At 46.2% G+C, this 15,315-nt stretch overlaps 1 protein-coding gene across 1 annotated transcript in view; it reads left to right on the top strand.

Moving 5' to 3' along the window:
* The first annotated feature begins 3,469 nt into the window (after positions 1–3,469).
* Positions 3,470–15,315, top strand: part of LOC126531978 (uncharacterized) — a 34,731-nt gene continuing 22,885 nt past the window's right edge. The window contains exons 1-3 of the mRNA XM_055070797.1: positions 3,470–3,556; positions 11,609–11,765; positions 14,698–14,804. Of these exons, the coding sequence (XP_054926772.1) occupies positions 11,670–11,765; positions 14,698–14,804 (203 nt within the window). The 5' untranslated portion in view covers positions 3,470–3,556; positions 11,609–11,669. The remainder of the gene's footprint in view (positions 3,557–11,608; positions 11,766–14,697; positions 14,805–15,315) is intronic.

Raw genomic sequence — 15,315 nt, 5'->3', positions numbered from 1 at the left:
GGAGAGGCCTTCGTCTTGTAGTGGACATAAAATAGGCTGATGATGATGACGGTGATGGATTCGCACACTTCCCTTCGACGAAGTTTCCGCGGTGTTGTGACGTCGCGGACAGATAGGTGAAGTAGGCGTGGCCCGAGTACATTTCGACCAATGGCGGAAGGCTAATGGTGACAAAGGCTTAGAATAGGAAAGAAACGTTTTATTGCGGCAGCAATTATATGGTTACTTCAGGCAAATTTTTGTCGTTGTCACCGCCGTCGCCGCGAGGTTCCGTATATATGTAGGTGTGCGTATTCTATGTGCCACGCCATGCTATATGACATGCGGTATGTGCGTGTTATATTGCCACACCATTCTTTCACTAAAGTTGCTCATACCAGGCCTTAGATTCGTCACAATATTACTCCTCATAATTTTGAGAATGGCAGTCCACAAACAAACGACACTACCTTTCTCAACATTCTGACGTCCCATTTAAGGCTATGTCCATAGATATAAAATACTTGTTTTATTCTATTCCGCATCAGGCGCTCCTGGTTGTTGTTGAAGAAGCCATTAGTAGTTTTGGAGACGTTGCCTTCCAGAATAAATGCGGTGTGTCTGTTTCAGATTTTATTAAATTGCTTCAACTGTACCTTTCCTCTACTTTCGCCGAATGGAATGGAAATGTCTTCCTTCAAAAAAGCGGGATATGTATAGGGTCATGTATCGCTCCCTTGTTGAGCGATTTATCTTTGGCGTACCTAGACAGGAACGTCATGTACCGAATGGACGACACAAAAATCGAAAAACATTTCGTTATGTCGATGATTTTTTGGTTCTGTTTAATTGTGAGGGCAGCTGTGTGGCGACCTCTGTTTGTCAAATGTTAGCTCTGTTTCAAGAATGCTTATCTCCGCTCGCGCTCCCACATGAGCTTCAGGTGAGTGGGTCAGTCAGGTTTTTAGATTTGAAGTTATCTGTTACCCGGCAGTATGTATGCTGGATGTAGGAGCCGCGAGCCAACAAGCCTCTGTTACCCTATGCATCTGCCCATTCAAAACTCGTTATGAGAGGTATAGTTCAGGCCAGTTTGCATAATGCAATAACTAAATCCTGTTATCATTTGACAGATTCTGGTTTCCGTTCGCAGACAGCTCGGTTGAGGGCGGCAGGGTACCCAAGCAACCTTCTTATTTCACTCTCGGAGAACTTGCGTACTAAGTTTAGCACCGATCCTTACAGCTTTGAGCATCAGGTACATGATCAAAAAAACAAAACAGCTGTTATCCCGTACGTTCAGGGAATCTCCCACAAACTTAAAAAATAGGACAAAGAGCAGGTATCGACGTTTTATTCTCTGCTCCAAAAAAACTTGCCAAGCTTTGTGTCAGAACCAATCTTGTTGCTAAGGAACGTAGGATTTTCAGTGTTAAACATAGAAAAAAGTATACTGTTAGTTTGAAAGGGGTTGTGCATAAGATACCTTTGAAATGCGATCGGTCTTATGTAGGGCAGGCTGGTAGATGTCTTAACGTCAGGTTACAAGAACACAGCAATAAAGTGCGCAAAAGCCGCGAAGGGTTTCTAGGTGTTCATTGCGCACAGTGCGGCTGTATCCCGCTTTTTGAAGATACCACTATCTTAGCAAGGCATTCTAGTGAATGCAGCAGACTTATCATCGAAGCAGCAGCGATTGCCGATGGTGACTCAGTTAGCCAGCCATTAATTTCATCAACTGACAAAGAACTGCTCTTTCTGAGGTCGTACATGCGCTCTGGTTGTTCTTAGATGATGCATTTTGAATGCATACTCATGTCGGGTTGTCGCTTTGTAGGGGGTGCTTTTGTCTTGGTGTCCCAGTATATATGTGTATGTTTCTCATATTAAAGATCAGTTGGAAGTCAGCGCTTGTCTTCGTCGTCCTTTTTTGTCCCTCGTCTGTGTATGCGCTGTAAGTGACGATTGATGCCACGAAACAAAACACAGACAGCGCATGCTTTTATCTTAAATCTGCACAGACCTAGATATTAAAGGTGCGAAACAATAGCAGAGCTCAAATATGAAAGTGATGTAATCTTATAGGCGCAGCTGTGCGCTACTTCCGGTATCCCCCCAGAAAAGAGGTTTGAAATACTCGATACGGAAAAGTGGTCGCAAAGTCACTAAGAAAGACGTTGGCTTTTATTAATGAACGCAAATGAAAATGTCCGATGACAGGATTCACACAGAGGACCTCTAGCACATCAGCTCGTTTTTACTTAGATTACGTTTACTTCGTACTGTCACTACAGCTACGAGTCTTAGACTTCGTGTATTATCCTAATGTTTCTTGCTTAGCCTTTATGGCGAAGCTGTGATATTGTTTTTCTATGCTTGGCCTAATCATGTCTCATCGGAGTGTACACATTATCTTGAGACGGGCAATTTTCGCGGTTTTCGTGATGCTTCGTGACTGGCAGATTTAGTGGGCCTGGCCCCAATAAAAGGTTTCACCAATCGCGGTAAGGTAATGAAGACAATCAAACAGAAGCTCTTTGGAATATATTTGCGCTATATCGGCCAAGGTTGCGTCTTTTCTGAAGAACTTAGCGTTTTTCAGAAAGAAGTGTTGGGGTGTCAGGCCAGCCTCGGCGAGTTTCTTGCTCCACCATTTCTTTTCGGTGTAGCAAGCGTGGAAACAGTCTAGTGCTTATGAGAAAACTTCCCTAAAAGACATAGCTACTTTTTTCGTAAATGTCTTTCAAGAATACGAGATAAACGATTGTTTACTGTGCAGATGACGCAAACGACGACTCGTCTATCTCTGGTGGCAAGAACTCCAGCATGGTAAAAGTGGCAAGCGCAGGCCCGACTGGTAACGCGGTTAAACCCGCTCCACGACCGCCAGAGTTAGTCACCAGGGACCCTATTTCACCTCGCACCTCGCCTCCTGCAGCGTGGTCGATGGCTTCGGCGGCTCAGCCGGCTTCGACCAGTGCTGAACTGATACTGCCGACACCAATGAAACCGAAACCTACCTCATTCAAGCCTGCTTCCACGCCCAAGCCCGCCACGCCAAAGCCTACCATGCCCAAGCCCACCACTGCGCCGCAACCAACCAAGCCGCAACCCCCCAAGCCGCAACCCCCCAAGCCGCAACCCCCCAAGCCACAGCCCTCCAAGCCGCAACCAACCAAGCCGCAACCCCCCAAGCCGCAACCCCCCAAGCCGCAACCCCCCAAGCCGCAACCCCCCAAGCCGCAACCCCCCAAGCCGCAACCCCCCAAGCCGCAACCCCCCAAGCCGCAACCCCCCAAGCCACAGCCCTCCAAGCCGCAACCAACCAAGCCGCAACCCACCAAGGCGCAACCCACCACGCCGAAGCCTAGCACTCCAATGCCCACCACGCCGACGCCAAGGACGCCGAGGCCCACCACGCCGACGCCAAGGACGCCGAGAGCAACCAGGCCGTCTCCAACAACACAGAAGCCTAGCAAGCCGAAACTTACTACGCCAAAGCCTACCATCCCAATGCCTACATGGCCAATGCCTCCAACGATGAAACCAAGCGGAGATTCGAGTGAGCCACGTGAAAGTGAGATGCCCTGTTTACTGAGACGCTCTTATGGAGTGATATATTACAGTCATTATAGACGCGGCAACAGCCAAGGCTGGCTGGTTGGTGGGCTGCTTACATACAACCTTAGTTCAGGAACACTCCAGCACATTTTGCTGTTGTTGACCGTCAGAATCATTCACCTTTTTGAGAGGTCTTTCAGAAATCCAGACCACTAGAGGGGTAACTGCTTCATTATTGGCATCTACTTGATTTTGCTATCAAAACATGAGGATGGAGAAAACTATTAGAAGGACATGGTTTAGCATAATGAACGCAAGATGCGCTTAGCATGTGGCTCCTCATTTTTTTCTCCACGCCCTTTAAGAACATGTTACATTCAATAAAACAGGTGCATGGTTTATTGGGCATGTGAGAACAAAGCCCACACATGAATAGTAATCTGCGAAATTTCTTAAATAATTCCCAGGTACCTTGACCTGAGTTCTAAAGATAGTGCTGTTTATTTAAATCATAACTTCTTCCACCGTTCACTTCATCTCTCTCACCCTGTCGAGTATGCTGAATGTGTATCGCTCATTTTAGGTATCATGTTTTTTTCTCTGCCCCTCTGCACGCGGCAACCTTAGCGAAATATGTACCAGATAAGTCTTCTCGCCCATTTTCTTACAGTGGTTCAACGTTTCAGGTGCCTAAATAGCGTCGCTGCTCATGTATTTTGCCGTAGTACCTCGCAAAGCCCTCTTCCGTTCGATAAACACCTAACCCTATCCACGGATAAGGGGGTGGACGCGCTGACGCAGTTGGTGGCGCTATGAGTCGGAAATGTTTCAACCAATTCGTGTTTAATGGTAACACCTAGTAAACCACCAGTTTGCTCGTTGAATTCTTCGCCTTGGAATATGGTTCCTAAATCATCGGCAGCAGATTTAATTCCACTGAAATGTACTTTTTTTTATTATCAAGGGTTCGACAAAAATCCGTCTGTGCGTAACATAGAAAATGAAGTGGCTGCGTCCACTGAGCAAGTCGAGATAAAAGAATGAATGTAGAAACTTCACTGGAGTTGTCTAAATATGCGTATGGATAGCCCCGAGTTTCAATTGGCCCGCCCCAAAAGTTAAGTTGGTGGTCCGCCAAATTTCAGTTGGCGCAGCCAGAAACTTCAAGTTGGCCCACCCCTAATTTAGGCTCCCCCATGTATTTTCTGTGGAGCGCTGTGTATCGCTGTGGGTGTTCTCTCTGATGAATTTTATTCTTTCTTGGCTCCAGTCTTTCTTATCGCTGATAACGCTACCACTCTTATACATTTACGCTACTATGACGATTAAAGGTCTTAGCTTCGCAAATTACGCATTTTTGTGTAAATACAAGGCATTACACATTTTACGTAACGGACAAATTTTGCTGGGGTACTCGCCAAAGAATGCTTATGCATTAAAGGTCGCACTTTCCCTCCAGAGGCGAAGCATTGAGGACAATGGCAAGGTTTTAGGCGACTATGCGAAGTAATGTTCGTAGTTTTATCGACGGCACATATTTTAGTATACATTCGCTTACTAAACGAATTGAGAAGCAAGGTGTCATGCTTGCTCAGGCAGACACGAACAGATCTCACTCGATGGCCACGAACAGTCACTGTCACAATGCAGGCGCGATGAAGAGCGCCGGTGGTGGGTCGCAAACACTTCGAGCTGCATCTCTCTTCATGGAGCCTCGTAAGATTGGTATTATGTGCCTTCCAACACTGGGCGCGCGATATATGGTGCGCGTAATGCCGCCAGCCATATCGGCTCGGCCTTAGCTTTAGCATCCGCCGCAGATTACCTACAAAATACGGTGCGTATCACCGCGTAAGCGCTCACCACGCGCACAGCCAATGCCCTGCCACAGCTGGACTTGGGCAGCTCACGTGCCCATACTCTGTAATTTATGACGTAGTGAGCGCGAGTAGATAGCAGGTGCAGTCTTTGTCGAAAAGTTCCAGTCCACAGCGTGCACGAGCACTTTGGATTTGGTGTGCTGTTGCGAGACGTGTATTTGATTCTCAGAGCTCCAAAGTTCTGAGGAGGCAAAGGGACACCATTTGTCACCACCGACTTCAATTGAGTGGCAGAACTGCTTCAGGAGTCCGTGCAGTTTGCGTAGTCGACAACGTGTTCGCGCCCGATGTGGCTTGTGAATTTTTGGTAGGGGAGTGTACATCTCTATCTCACGTGTTGATAATATGAAAACCGCGTCTTATCTTGGCGTAAAAAAAGGACGAACGGTTTTTCTGCTCCTTTCTTTGACGAAGAACATCGCACTGGCTCTTTAACCTCTTCGGTATTTTCGTCTTGACTTGGTGTGTGAGCAAAATTCTTTGTTTTGTTCTTTGACAACGTTAGCGGTTTCATTTAAAGAAATGTTCGGCTAACTAACGGTTTGTACGACTACGCTACGTAGTGTGCAAATGAGCTGTAATGAGCACAGATGTTTGCTTTCACTAGAAAACAGGACTAAGAACTAAACCCGCTTTTGTGATGGCCAGGTTGTTCGAGCATTCAATCCGTTTGCACGAAACAGTGCGGAAACCCTTTGATTTTTTTTTTGCTAAATTCACAGCTGAGCAAGTTTCTCACGTTATCGAGCAAATCTCAGCATAATGTACAGCCGATGAGTAGGTTTCACGCTTCCAAAAGCACAAGGTTTGGGGTGGTACTGCCACTGAAGAGTTTCTGTGAACTTGTCAAGCCGGCTACAATTTCGCAATTTTGCACCGCCTGAGTTCCAAATGAATGTTGAACGTGAAAACGGAGGAGGAGCGGTGGGAATCGTTTACCCAGTACGTACGACTTCGTGCGAATGAATAGCTCTCGGGTTGACAATTAAAAAAAAAAAATAAGAAGGTGTGTTCTGGGAAATGTGCTCTTTGGCTTTCTCTACAACGTTTTTGTTGCTTTCCACAACGGTTGATTAAATGTAATTTCACGAGATCGAAAAGCAAGTCTTAATCCCATATAACAGTCACTTCGTTCTGCAACTGCCAAGACTTCTGAAATATTGCAAAAGGCTTTAGGTTTACAGTGTTAAGTTCATGTTTACATTTAAAGATGGTAACAGAACGCCAAAAGGCAGTGGTTCGTCTGACTACAATACCGGGTAGGCTACCGCGGACCGTTATTAACGCAGCTACATGACTCTACTCGACATAAGCTCACAAGCTCGGGGACTCCTGTTCCAAACAATCTCTTGTTCCTCAAGGGCCAGGAAGACTTGCGTACTTTTTATGGCACCTTACACATATTATTCCGCTGTCACACGGCACATGTAATGTTATTCGCAGCGATTGAGATTACGTCTTGATGGTATTTTTGTTCTATCTAAAGGGGCATAGTGAAGGACATTCACATTGAATTGAATTCACAATGACATTCGCCCGTTGAATGAGTTTCCCGAACTCATGCAAGCGTGGACTTACGTAATCTCGACGAAAGGGGCTTGGTAAAAAATTACGATATCTGTAAGTTAAAACGAAATGTAATCAGAGTAGAGGTTGCCATAATTGCTGTCATGAACTTTTTAATAATTTTATGATGTACAGTACGATAGTTGTAGTTTGTGCAGCTACATTCTTGTTCCCAGTCTCGGACTGGATACTAGCACCTCTTGTCGGCCATGTTTACAAATGCTCGTAAGCTTTTCTTTTTCTCATTTCTGCATATTCTTTTGAAACTGGTGCCGCGTTAAACCCTATCTACCAACCACGGAAGCCAGCTTTGCAACTTCGTCAGTGGATAATGAGAAGCGAAAAGCGAACTAGACCGATGACGAGACGCGCGCGCTGCCGAAAGTGTGGCAAGACCACCTCACCAATTTTCATGTCGATTTTCACTTTTACATGTCGATAGCTGACTGCCCGCCTGCCGATAAACATCGCCATCAATTGCGAATGCCCTGTTGTATACGCGTGTAGAGAGGGAACGCGAGACCGCAATGGCACTCGGTATCAATGCAATTTACTGTGAATTACATTACACATGTCCTGTGACAGAGGTATTACACTGAGCGTACATTCAATGCTGAGCACACCTCTGCCCAAGAAGTACACTTGCTCAAAGCGCGTCAAGGCCTGCGGGACGTCCAGACGGTTACCAGAAAGTGATGGCTGGGGGGTCATGGACGACTCCTTCTTTTAGTCTCTTTTGTAGTATCCGCATGGAACGGGCCTACATGCTTATATTTAATTTGAATGCGAGGCTATGCCCCGTGTCAACTCAAGCGAAAAAAAAAAGGTCCGCCGACGATTGCGATACTCCCTAACATGAAATTTGGCGCAGCTTTGTGCTTTTTCATTTCGCGTTATATTGGCCGGATCGGGCAATCTGTCTCGTACGGCACGTTCCAAGCGGAGCGAAATGTGGCGCGACTGCCTCGCAGATCAGGAGATCGCGAGAGGCACCGCGTGACTGAAGCGGGGGCGTGATTCACAGCAGCCGCAACCGACAACCCTCTCGTATTGCAGCGCTTTGGTGAAATGACGACGCGCAGAGTGCCTCGATGCGCGCGCTCTCCCGCGAACGGAGCGGAGGCGAGCGAACGCATCGAGAAACCTTAACGACGCGCCCTACTCTGGCGCCATCTCTTAGTCATCGTCGTCATAGTCCGTCTGGAGCGGCACTACGCTTTCCTTCTCGCACTTTCGCCATACCTTCCTTCCCCCGTTTTCCTCTTGGCGTATTCTTCGATCTCGCCGTCTTTTGTCGCCCGCTGTGCTCCTCCTTCACTCTCGATCTTTCGCTGTGCTCGTTCGCTCGGTGACGAGGTACGCCGCCGACGCTCAACGCAAGAACGGGCGCCTAAATGCCGCGCTCTTAAAAAGTTGATCAAGAAAACTGCTGTGGTAGCGAAGAGCAAAAACTACAGCGGGGAGGTCACACGCCACTATCTTGAACAGAGAGGTGTGCTTTCTCGTGCTGTAGTTTCTTTTTTCCTTTCATTAGTCCTTCCCGCACGCTAGAAAACGTCATCGTGGCTTAATAGATCAAGTGCTAATGTTGCAGTGGTTGCAGAACGAAGACATAGGAAACCTATAAGACAAAGGAAGTGGCAAATGCAGATGCTCACCACGGGCCAATATTTAAGCGCTCCCATGGCACGTTGCGCTATAAGTATTCAAGCAAACATATAACTTTTAGTGCTCATCATCGGATTCCTTGTGCGCTGGAAGTGACACACGTCGTGTTATTTCAATCTGGAAAGTGTGTTTTACACGGGCTGCTTGTGCGCACAGGGCAACGCATGAGTGGCGAGTCACTCATCTGCACTGTGAGCGTGGTGGGACAGGATAGGCTCAGCGTTCCACAGGACGGCCTCTGCGACTTCCTGTTCTACGACTCTCTCTACCGCCCGCAAGGCGACACTCTGGTGAAGGAGCCGGGCGCGCCGCTAGTAAAGTTCCTGAGTACCGCCGCCATCTCCAAAAAGACGGACCACGGCTGCTCTGTGGATATAGAGTGAGCGTTCCGATACACCCGCTGTCGACTGTATTGGACGTGGAAGTACACATATCGTACGGGTGAAAGCTGGGTTTCGTATAAACAGCTTTTAGAACTTCAGGTAATACAGCGCCCGTCGGCACTTTTCAAGCTGGAGTTAAAGACACAGGGCGACAAAGGCAGCACGACAAACATAGATGTCCGTCGGTCCTACGCTCGTCCTTATATTTGATAAAGGAGCACCAACGCGAAATTTTCCGAATTTTAGTTTTTCGCATAAAGGAGAGGCCGTGGGCGTTGAAACACCAGGAAATGGGCTGGCGAGTCACCCCCCCCCCCCTCATTCAGAGTGCCCTAAATAATTTACTATGTTAACATTTATACCAAGCAGTTTCCTTTAGTTTGCCAAGAAATGCATGTGTCGTAACGGCACGGCACCGATGGTGGTCCCGTAAAAGCAGGATATAGGGTTGTTTCAGTGCTCGCTCGTGCTCGATTTGCCTGTTTGCTAGGCTGATACACGCCACCGAGTGCAATCAGAACTTCTTTGAGATGGTATGCGACTGCATACCATCTCAAACTTGTAATCAGGACGATTACAAAACGAAGTACGGGTTGCTTAAAACGAAAGCGAGAAATGCTGCCTCGGGATAAACTGCGCTCTGAACCCCTCTCTTTGTGATACCTTATAAGTGAAATGTGCATTAGTTGGATGTGCTGGGCACCAGTTTATGACTGTGACCTTTTGGCCCACCAAGTTGCCCCTTGGAATTTTGTTGAGCAGATGAGCAAACTTAATTGAAGAACAGCGCTGTTCACGAAAGGAGGGCCACTCAAGTGAATTAGGGATACAAACTACTGGTCCCCCTATTGGCTATAAGTTGGAAACAGGCGCGGTTGCATTATGAAGGTCTAGTTTTGCAGGAATAACTGCTGACAAATTCCATTATTGCAAAATGTATCCAGCAAATATATTCCACACGTCCAGGCCGACATCTCACGTGAGTGGTGTGCCACCGCGGCCGAAAATTCTTTCCAAATAACGCGAAACTCCATCAAATATGACGGCATTTCTGTGCGGAGAAAATCTGCAAAGCAGCTGAGGAGTCAAATGGAATGGCTATGTCCTAAAACTCCACGTTCTTAACAAAAAAAAAAAGCTAGCAAATTCAACTGAAGACCTTCTTATATGTATGCCTATTGGAGAAAGTGATAGTCAAAGACAGCGACGCTGTAAACGGGTGTTCTCACACACTTAACAAGTCTTAGGGGCCTGATTTGCCTCTGCCCAAAATCTTTCCCTAAACCTTGCAACTAAGACAACCGACTAGCTGAATTCAACGTACATCTAAGCTTAAGATCTACCGCAAGACTTTATAAACGCCCTTAACTATATCTCGCACAATTCCTTCCGTATGCCGAAGAATTTTAAAGCTTTCGTTCAAGTTTTCGCTATATCTGAGCTTCAACTCGAACACCTACGTTATATCCGACGCATGTTCCTGCATACTTCGTCGGCTCAACTGACGCCGGCGGTTGGCTCTTCATACCGACAGCCTGGTAGGAACGCTTTGCTGTCTATCCTCTGACATTTGATACCGACCATGCCACCCCCACCCCCTCCCCCCCCCAAGAAGAAAGAAAGAAAGTAAGCAGTGTTGTGGAATTCGTTTCAGAACGTCACTGTAAGGTCAGGCACCTGGCACTCCTGAACGCTTTCTCTGGCTAATGGTGCAACTGAAAGTATGTGAAATAGTAAACTGCCTCCATAGCAAATGTTCGCGCGACATTGCCAGTTGTGTCAGAGGCTCTTACTGTTTCTTGGAAAAGAACGGTGTACGCTCATTTGACAGCCAATCTATCGTCTGAGCTGCGCATATGCAGGGGCAATCATTAAACATGCGGGAAAACCATTACGCATTCTTGTAGGAGGCTCAGGATTGCGTTCCTACATTGATGAACATAATCTTTTCCCTTCATGTATATCATAAAAAAGCGTCATGTTTCTCCACATAGCGCCTGAACACTTACGAGGCGACTTCCATATCCGCACAGGTGGACTGTGAAAAATAAGGACAGCTTTACTCTAGCTCTGAATCTCTCAGCAGCTGCCTAGTGGTCCTCATGGTGTCACTGATTAGTGTATCGTGTTGAATATACCTATTTGTCCATGGCATATGTAGTACGAGTTACAAAGTCCTTTACATGAAAAGAAATCAGATAAGAAATTAGCTGCATACAGTGCAGCAGGCTGACTGATATGGATGGCGCGTTCTCTTTTCAGTGTCGTCACGTACCGAAACGCTCTCCTTTGTGTAGCTGTCTGAATTAAAATCAAGAAAAAAATGTTTCATCCTCCGTGCGATGCACAATTGTGCAGTATACCATGACTACAGAATAAAATTAAGATCAAGTTCGCTGATGTCAAAGAATGCATCTGGAAGGAAAATGCCACAGAGTTAAAAGTGTTTTTATTTCAATCCATGATAAGGATAGTGTTAGCTTTTTGCTATATGGTGAGCTGGATTCACTTAGAATATCATGGAAATGTCGCAGCTTCCCGAATTTCAATGACACACTTTCTTGGTGACAGCAACGTGCGAGCCTTCAGCGATCACCTGTTCGAGCAGAGGGGGAAGAAGAAAATAAAAGAAATGGGCAACCAGAACGTCCTCGACTACGGCTTCCTAACCATGGATCATTCACGGTGGTCCGTACAGAACATCCAAGAAGCTCTGAGTGCCCTCAAGGTATTTGCCAGCACAAACTCCTACTTGTGGTAGTACGGTTTACTTTAACGCGACAGTGTTAAAAACCCCATGCCGCAGAATAGCCGGCGGCGTCCTCAGCGTTCCGCGTCCCGCATCCCCCATCCAGCGTCGGGCATCTTTATGCGAAAAGGCAGTCCGAACCACGTAGCCCAACCACACAGGCCCTTCGTGTAGCGCAGAGATGTTACTGAGCTAACTAAATTTCGAAAAGCAAAATGCGCCAGAAAATTGTAAAGTACGACTCATACAACCTACAGACATGCTAGCGTCATGTTGTAATTTGAATACACGAGTAAAGAATTCTGTTGCGCCAAAACTCAAACCCTCTTTTCCAGCGTTTCTACCATTATGAGAGCAGCGCGCCCCATTCCTTGCGAGTCCTGCAGATGGCGCTCGCCTCCGCGTATATGCTGCCCTCGCAAGAGGCCGCGTTTCTACCACAAAGCGCGTGCACTCGTGTATAGCATTCGCCGACAGCTTTTGCTGGTAAACATTACGGTTACATAAGCTGCAGTGGCTGGGAAGCGTGAGAAGCAGTCAGGAATATTTGAAAGCTATCGCCTTCCATTTTTAAAACCAAAGCTTAACCGTCCTCCAGCTTTTTTTTTTTCTTATTCTGCACGTATGGCCGTACCACCCATAGCGATAAAAAGTTAATATCATGGAAGTATGACAGAACGAGCAAAGTGTTAGAATGCTTGAAGCAATATACAGGGCAGGAAATTCAAAGAAGGGCGACAACTATAAATTGTTTGTACTGGTTCTGTTACCTTCGTGGTTGTTCCATGTAGGACCAAGAGCCAACGAAGAGTAGCTAATAAATGTGATGAATATGGCTGCTTGGTGGCATTCCATGGTGATGTGGCACAACGTAAATGCAAGACAACAGGAGGAAGGTACAAGCTACGAGGACAAACGTTGTGATGGTCGAGTCCATCCGTGTGCTGTGCCTTGCATTTTGGTTGTGCCGAAACGCGATGACGAGAAGCTAAAGACTGACAGTTATAGAGTATTGCAAACTTGGGTCTTGTAAGTTTCAGAAGAGGTGCAAGTCGAACGCTAGCATCACTGAGAGAGTTTTTTTTTTTTACAGAAATGCCAAGGGAAACTTTCTGCCGATTTCCAATGGTGTTTCATGTTAGGGCGGTACGCCATGTTTCTGGCTGGAACACTAACTTCAAAAAGAGGATTATACCTTTACACTTCAGAAGTATACTGATCTCACACCCCATCAAAAAGCGTGCGAGATAAGTGCTACCTCGAAATTTCACAGCGTGTTTAAATAGAGACAAGCAGTTTTGGCTTTGTTAAGCGCGAGATGTAAGCGAGAAGGTAGAATCATCTGGACATCATGCATGAATGTCTCCACGCAAGAAACGAATGAAAACTAACGTGAATGCTTTATAGTAGGAAATGTTTGAAAGTAAGTGATAGAACTTCCTATATTGAGTTTTCTTTTCTGAATGAAATCTCACCCCAGAAAAGTAACTGTAAGGACGGGTCGCCTTCGGGTGCTGAATTTAATCATCCTGGCTGTGGTTTGTACCGTTACACTTTAGTCTTTATAGTTTCATACAGGAAAGAGCAAAAAGATGTCAGTGCTCACTACAATTATCCGTTATAACCTCCCGTTAAACAACGATAATTTAACTAGATTTGTACGAAATTCTGAGTCTCAACGCATTGTCCTTGTGTGGTCTCGATAGCACAGCTCGATGTGTCTGCTTCAAGCAGAGCACAAGGTTAGTACGGTTACATATTGTTATACTTTATTTTGATGATGTGTTTTGACAACATGTATACGTTATGGTTGCTTTCACCGCCTATTATTTCTGATCACAGCAGATGGTGCCGGCTGCCACATGTTTTGAAGGGTAACGTTGGCAATGAAGCAGCCAAGAGTACTGTTTTTGTTTTGTTAGTATATATCAGGCGCCAGAAAAGAAAGGAATAATATAGAACGGTTGTTTAACATAAAATAGAGCACGAGCAAATTTGAAGTGGAATTCTTTTTTCTAAAAGAAATCTAATGTGATATATTACAATTTTCTCAGCGCTTGGCTAGAGATAGTTGCCGCGATGAAATAAGAGGCACTACAAACAAGGCACAAGAAAGAAAACACGGCAGGAACACGAGTTCTTTCGTGTTCATAGTTTTGATCGACCGGAAATCCTTTTTTACTCATCAATTGTCAGTTGAATTAGTGGCCTGTCTAAAGGACCCATGCCCACAACGCTAAATGCTACGAGCCCCTATCCTGCCCGCATCAGAAAACAGGAGGATGAGTCCTTGAGAAGTGTAGCGTTCCCCACGCTTATGATCACTGATTGAGTGAATAAATGTTTGATGGCATGGCTTGTCTTAATACGAAGCATGGCGAAAAGAAAGTGGGTCAGAAGTAGTGGACGCGTGCAAGGAGCAGGATCTACTTCCATTGAATAGCTCTGATTTCTTGGCGAAATCCAGCAGATACTCTAGGGCTTAGCGATGGTCCTCTAGGCAACCCACCATCCCTCGCAGCTCGGTATTTCTTCATGGCAGAGATGCTTTCTCCGCATCGCTTTGTTTACGGGACATTACCACAACAGTCGTTTCGTGGAGGTTAGTGCGGATTGTTTGCACTCGGGGCAGGTGTGGCTGCAGGTGAGGGAACCACGCATGTCTTCGTCAGTGTAAGCGTCTTGCTGAGTACCTCCAAAACGAGGACGACCCAGAGGAATAAGCAGAAAAAGAAACACGTAGTGTAAAGTTACGCTTTGTTGAATTTTCGTTGTTGTGAGCAGAAATTCTAAACGAGACATTGCTGCATGAAATATTTCTAAAAAAAGATGCCAATATATTTACAGAAAATTATCAGCTGTGCCTCGGTTCTGCCCTAACAGAGTGCTAAGATGGCTCGATAATCCGCAGGCCGTGACGCAAATAGTCAAGGAGGTGACAGGCAAGACCGGCTTCACGGTGCTGGGCCTCTACAGCAAGGTCAAGACCACTTGCCAGACAATTTTCGATATAAGCGGGTGAGACAAAGCGTGTAATTTTTGTTCAGTGATACAAAGTAAGCGCAAAGCGTATAGACATCGCACCGGGACACAAAGCAAGCACTTGCTCGTAACGGCGGCATCAAAAAAATAAAAAGTTTCTTGATTGGGTTTGTCGTTCCAGAGCCACGATATGATAATGAGGCACGTCACAATGAGGGACTCCTGATAAATTGTGACCAGTTCGTGGTCTTCAACTCGCACAATAATCCAGGTACCCACAAGCATTTCTGCATTTCGTCGCCATCGAAAGACGGCTGTTGCAGCCGGAATAGAGCGCAAGACCTCGAGCTTAGCGACGCAAGGCCATCAGTCTACCACGGTGGGTTGATGCATTTTTAGTGGAAAAGCAATACTTGGGTCATTGGGCCTTTTGCCGGGGTTTGGCGGCAGTGGCACATTTACGGCAGGACCGCTAAAATGTAAGTATTATATGTATGAGATCGATCTAAGTATAGAAAAAAAATGTGACAATGTATGGAAAGTGCTT

The sequence above is a fragment of the Dermacentor andersoni genome, chromosome 5, assembly GCF_023375885.2.
Source record: "Dermacentor andersoni chromosome 5, qqDerAnde1_hic_scaffold, whole genome shotgun sequence".
NCBI lineage: Eukaryota > Metazoa > Arthropoda > Arachnida > Ixodida > Ixodidae > Dermacentor > Dermacentor andersoni.
Note: the sequence above shows the minus strand (reverse complement) of the source record. Positions and strands in the feature narration are given on the sequence as shown.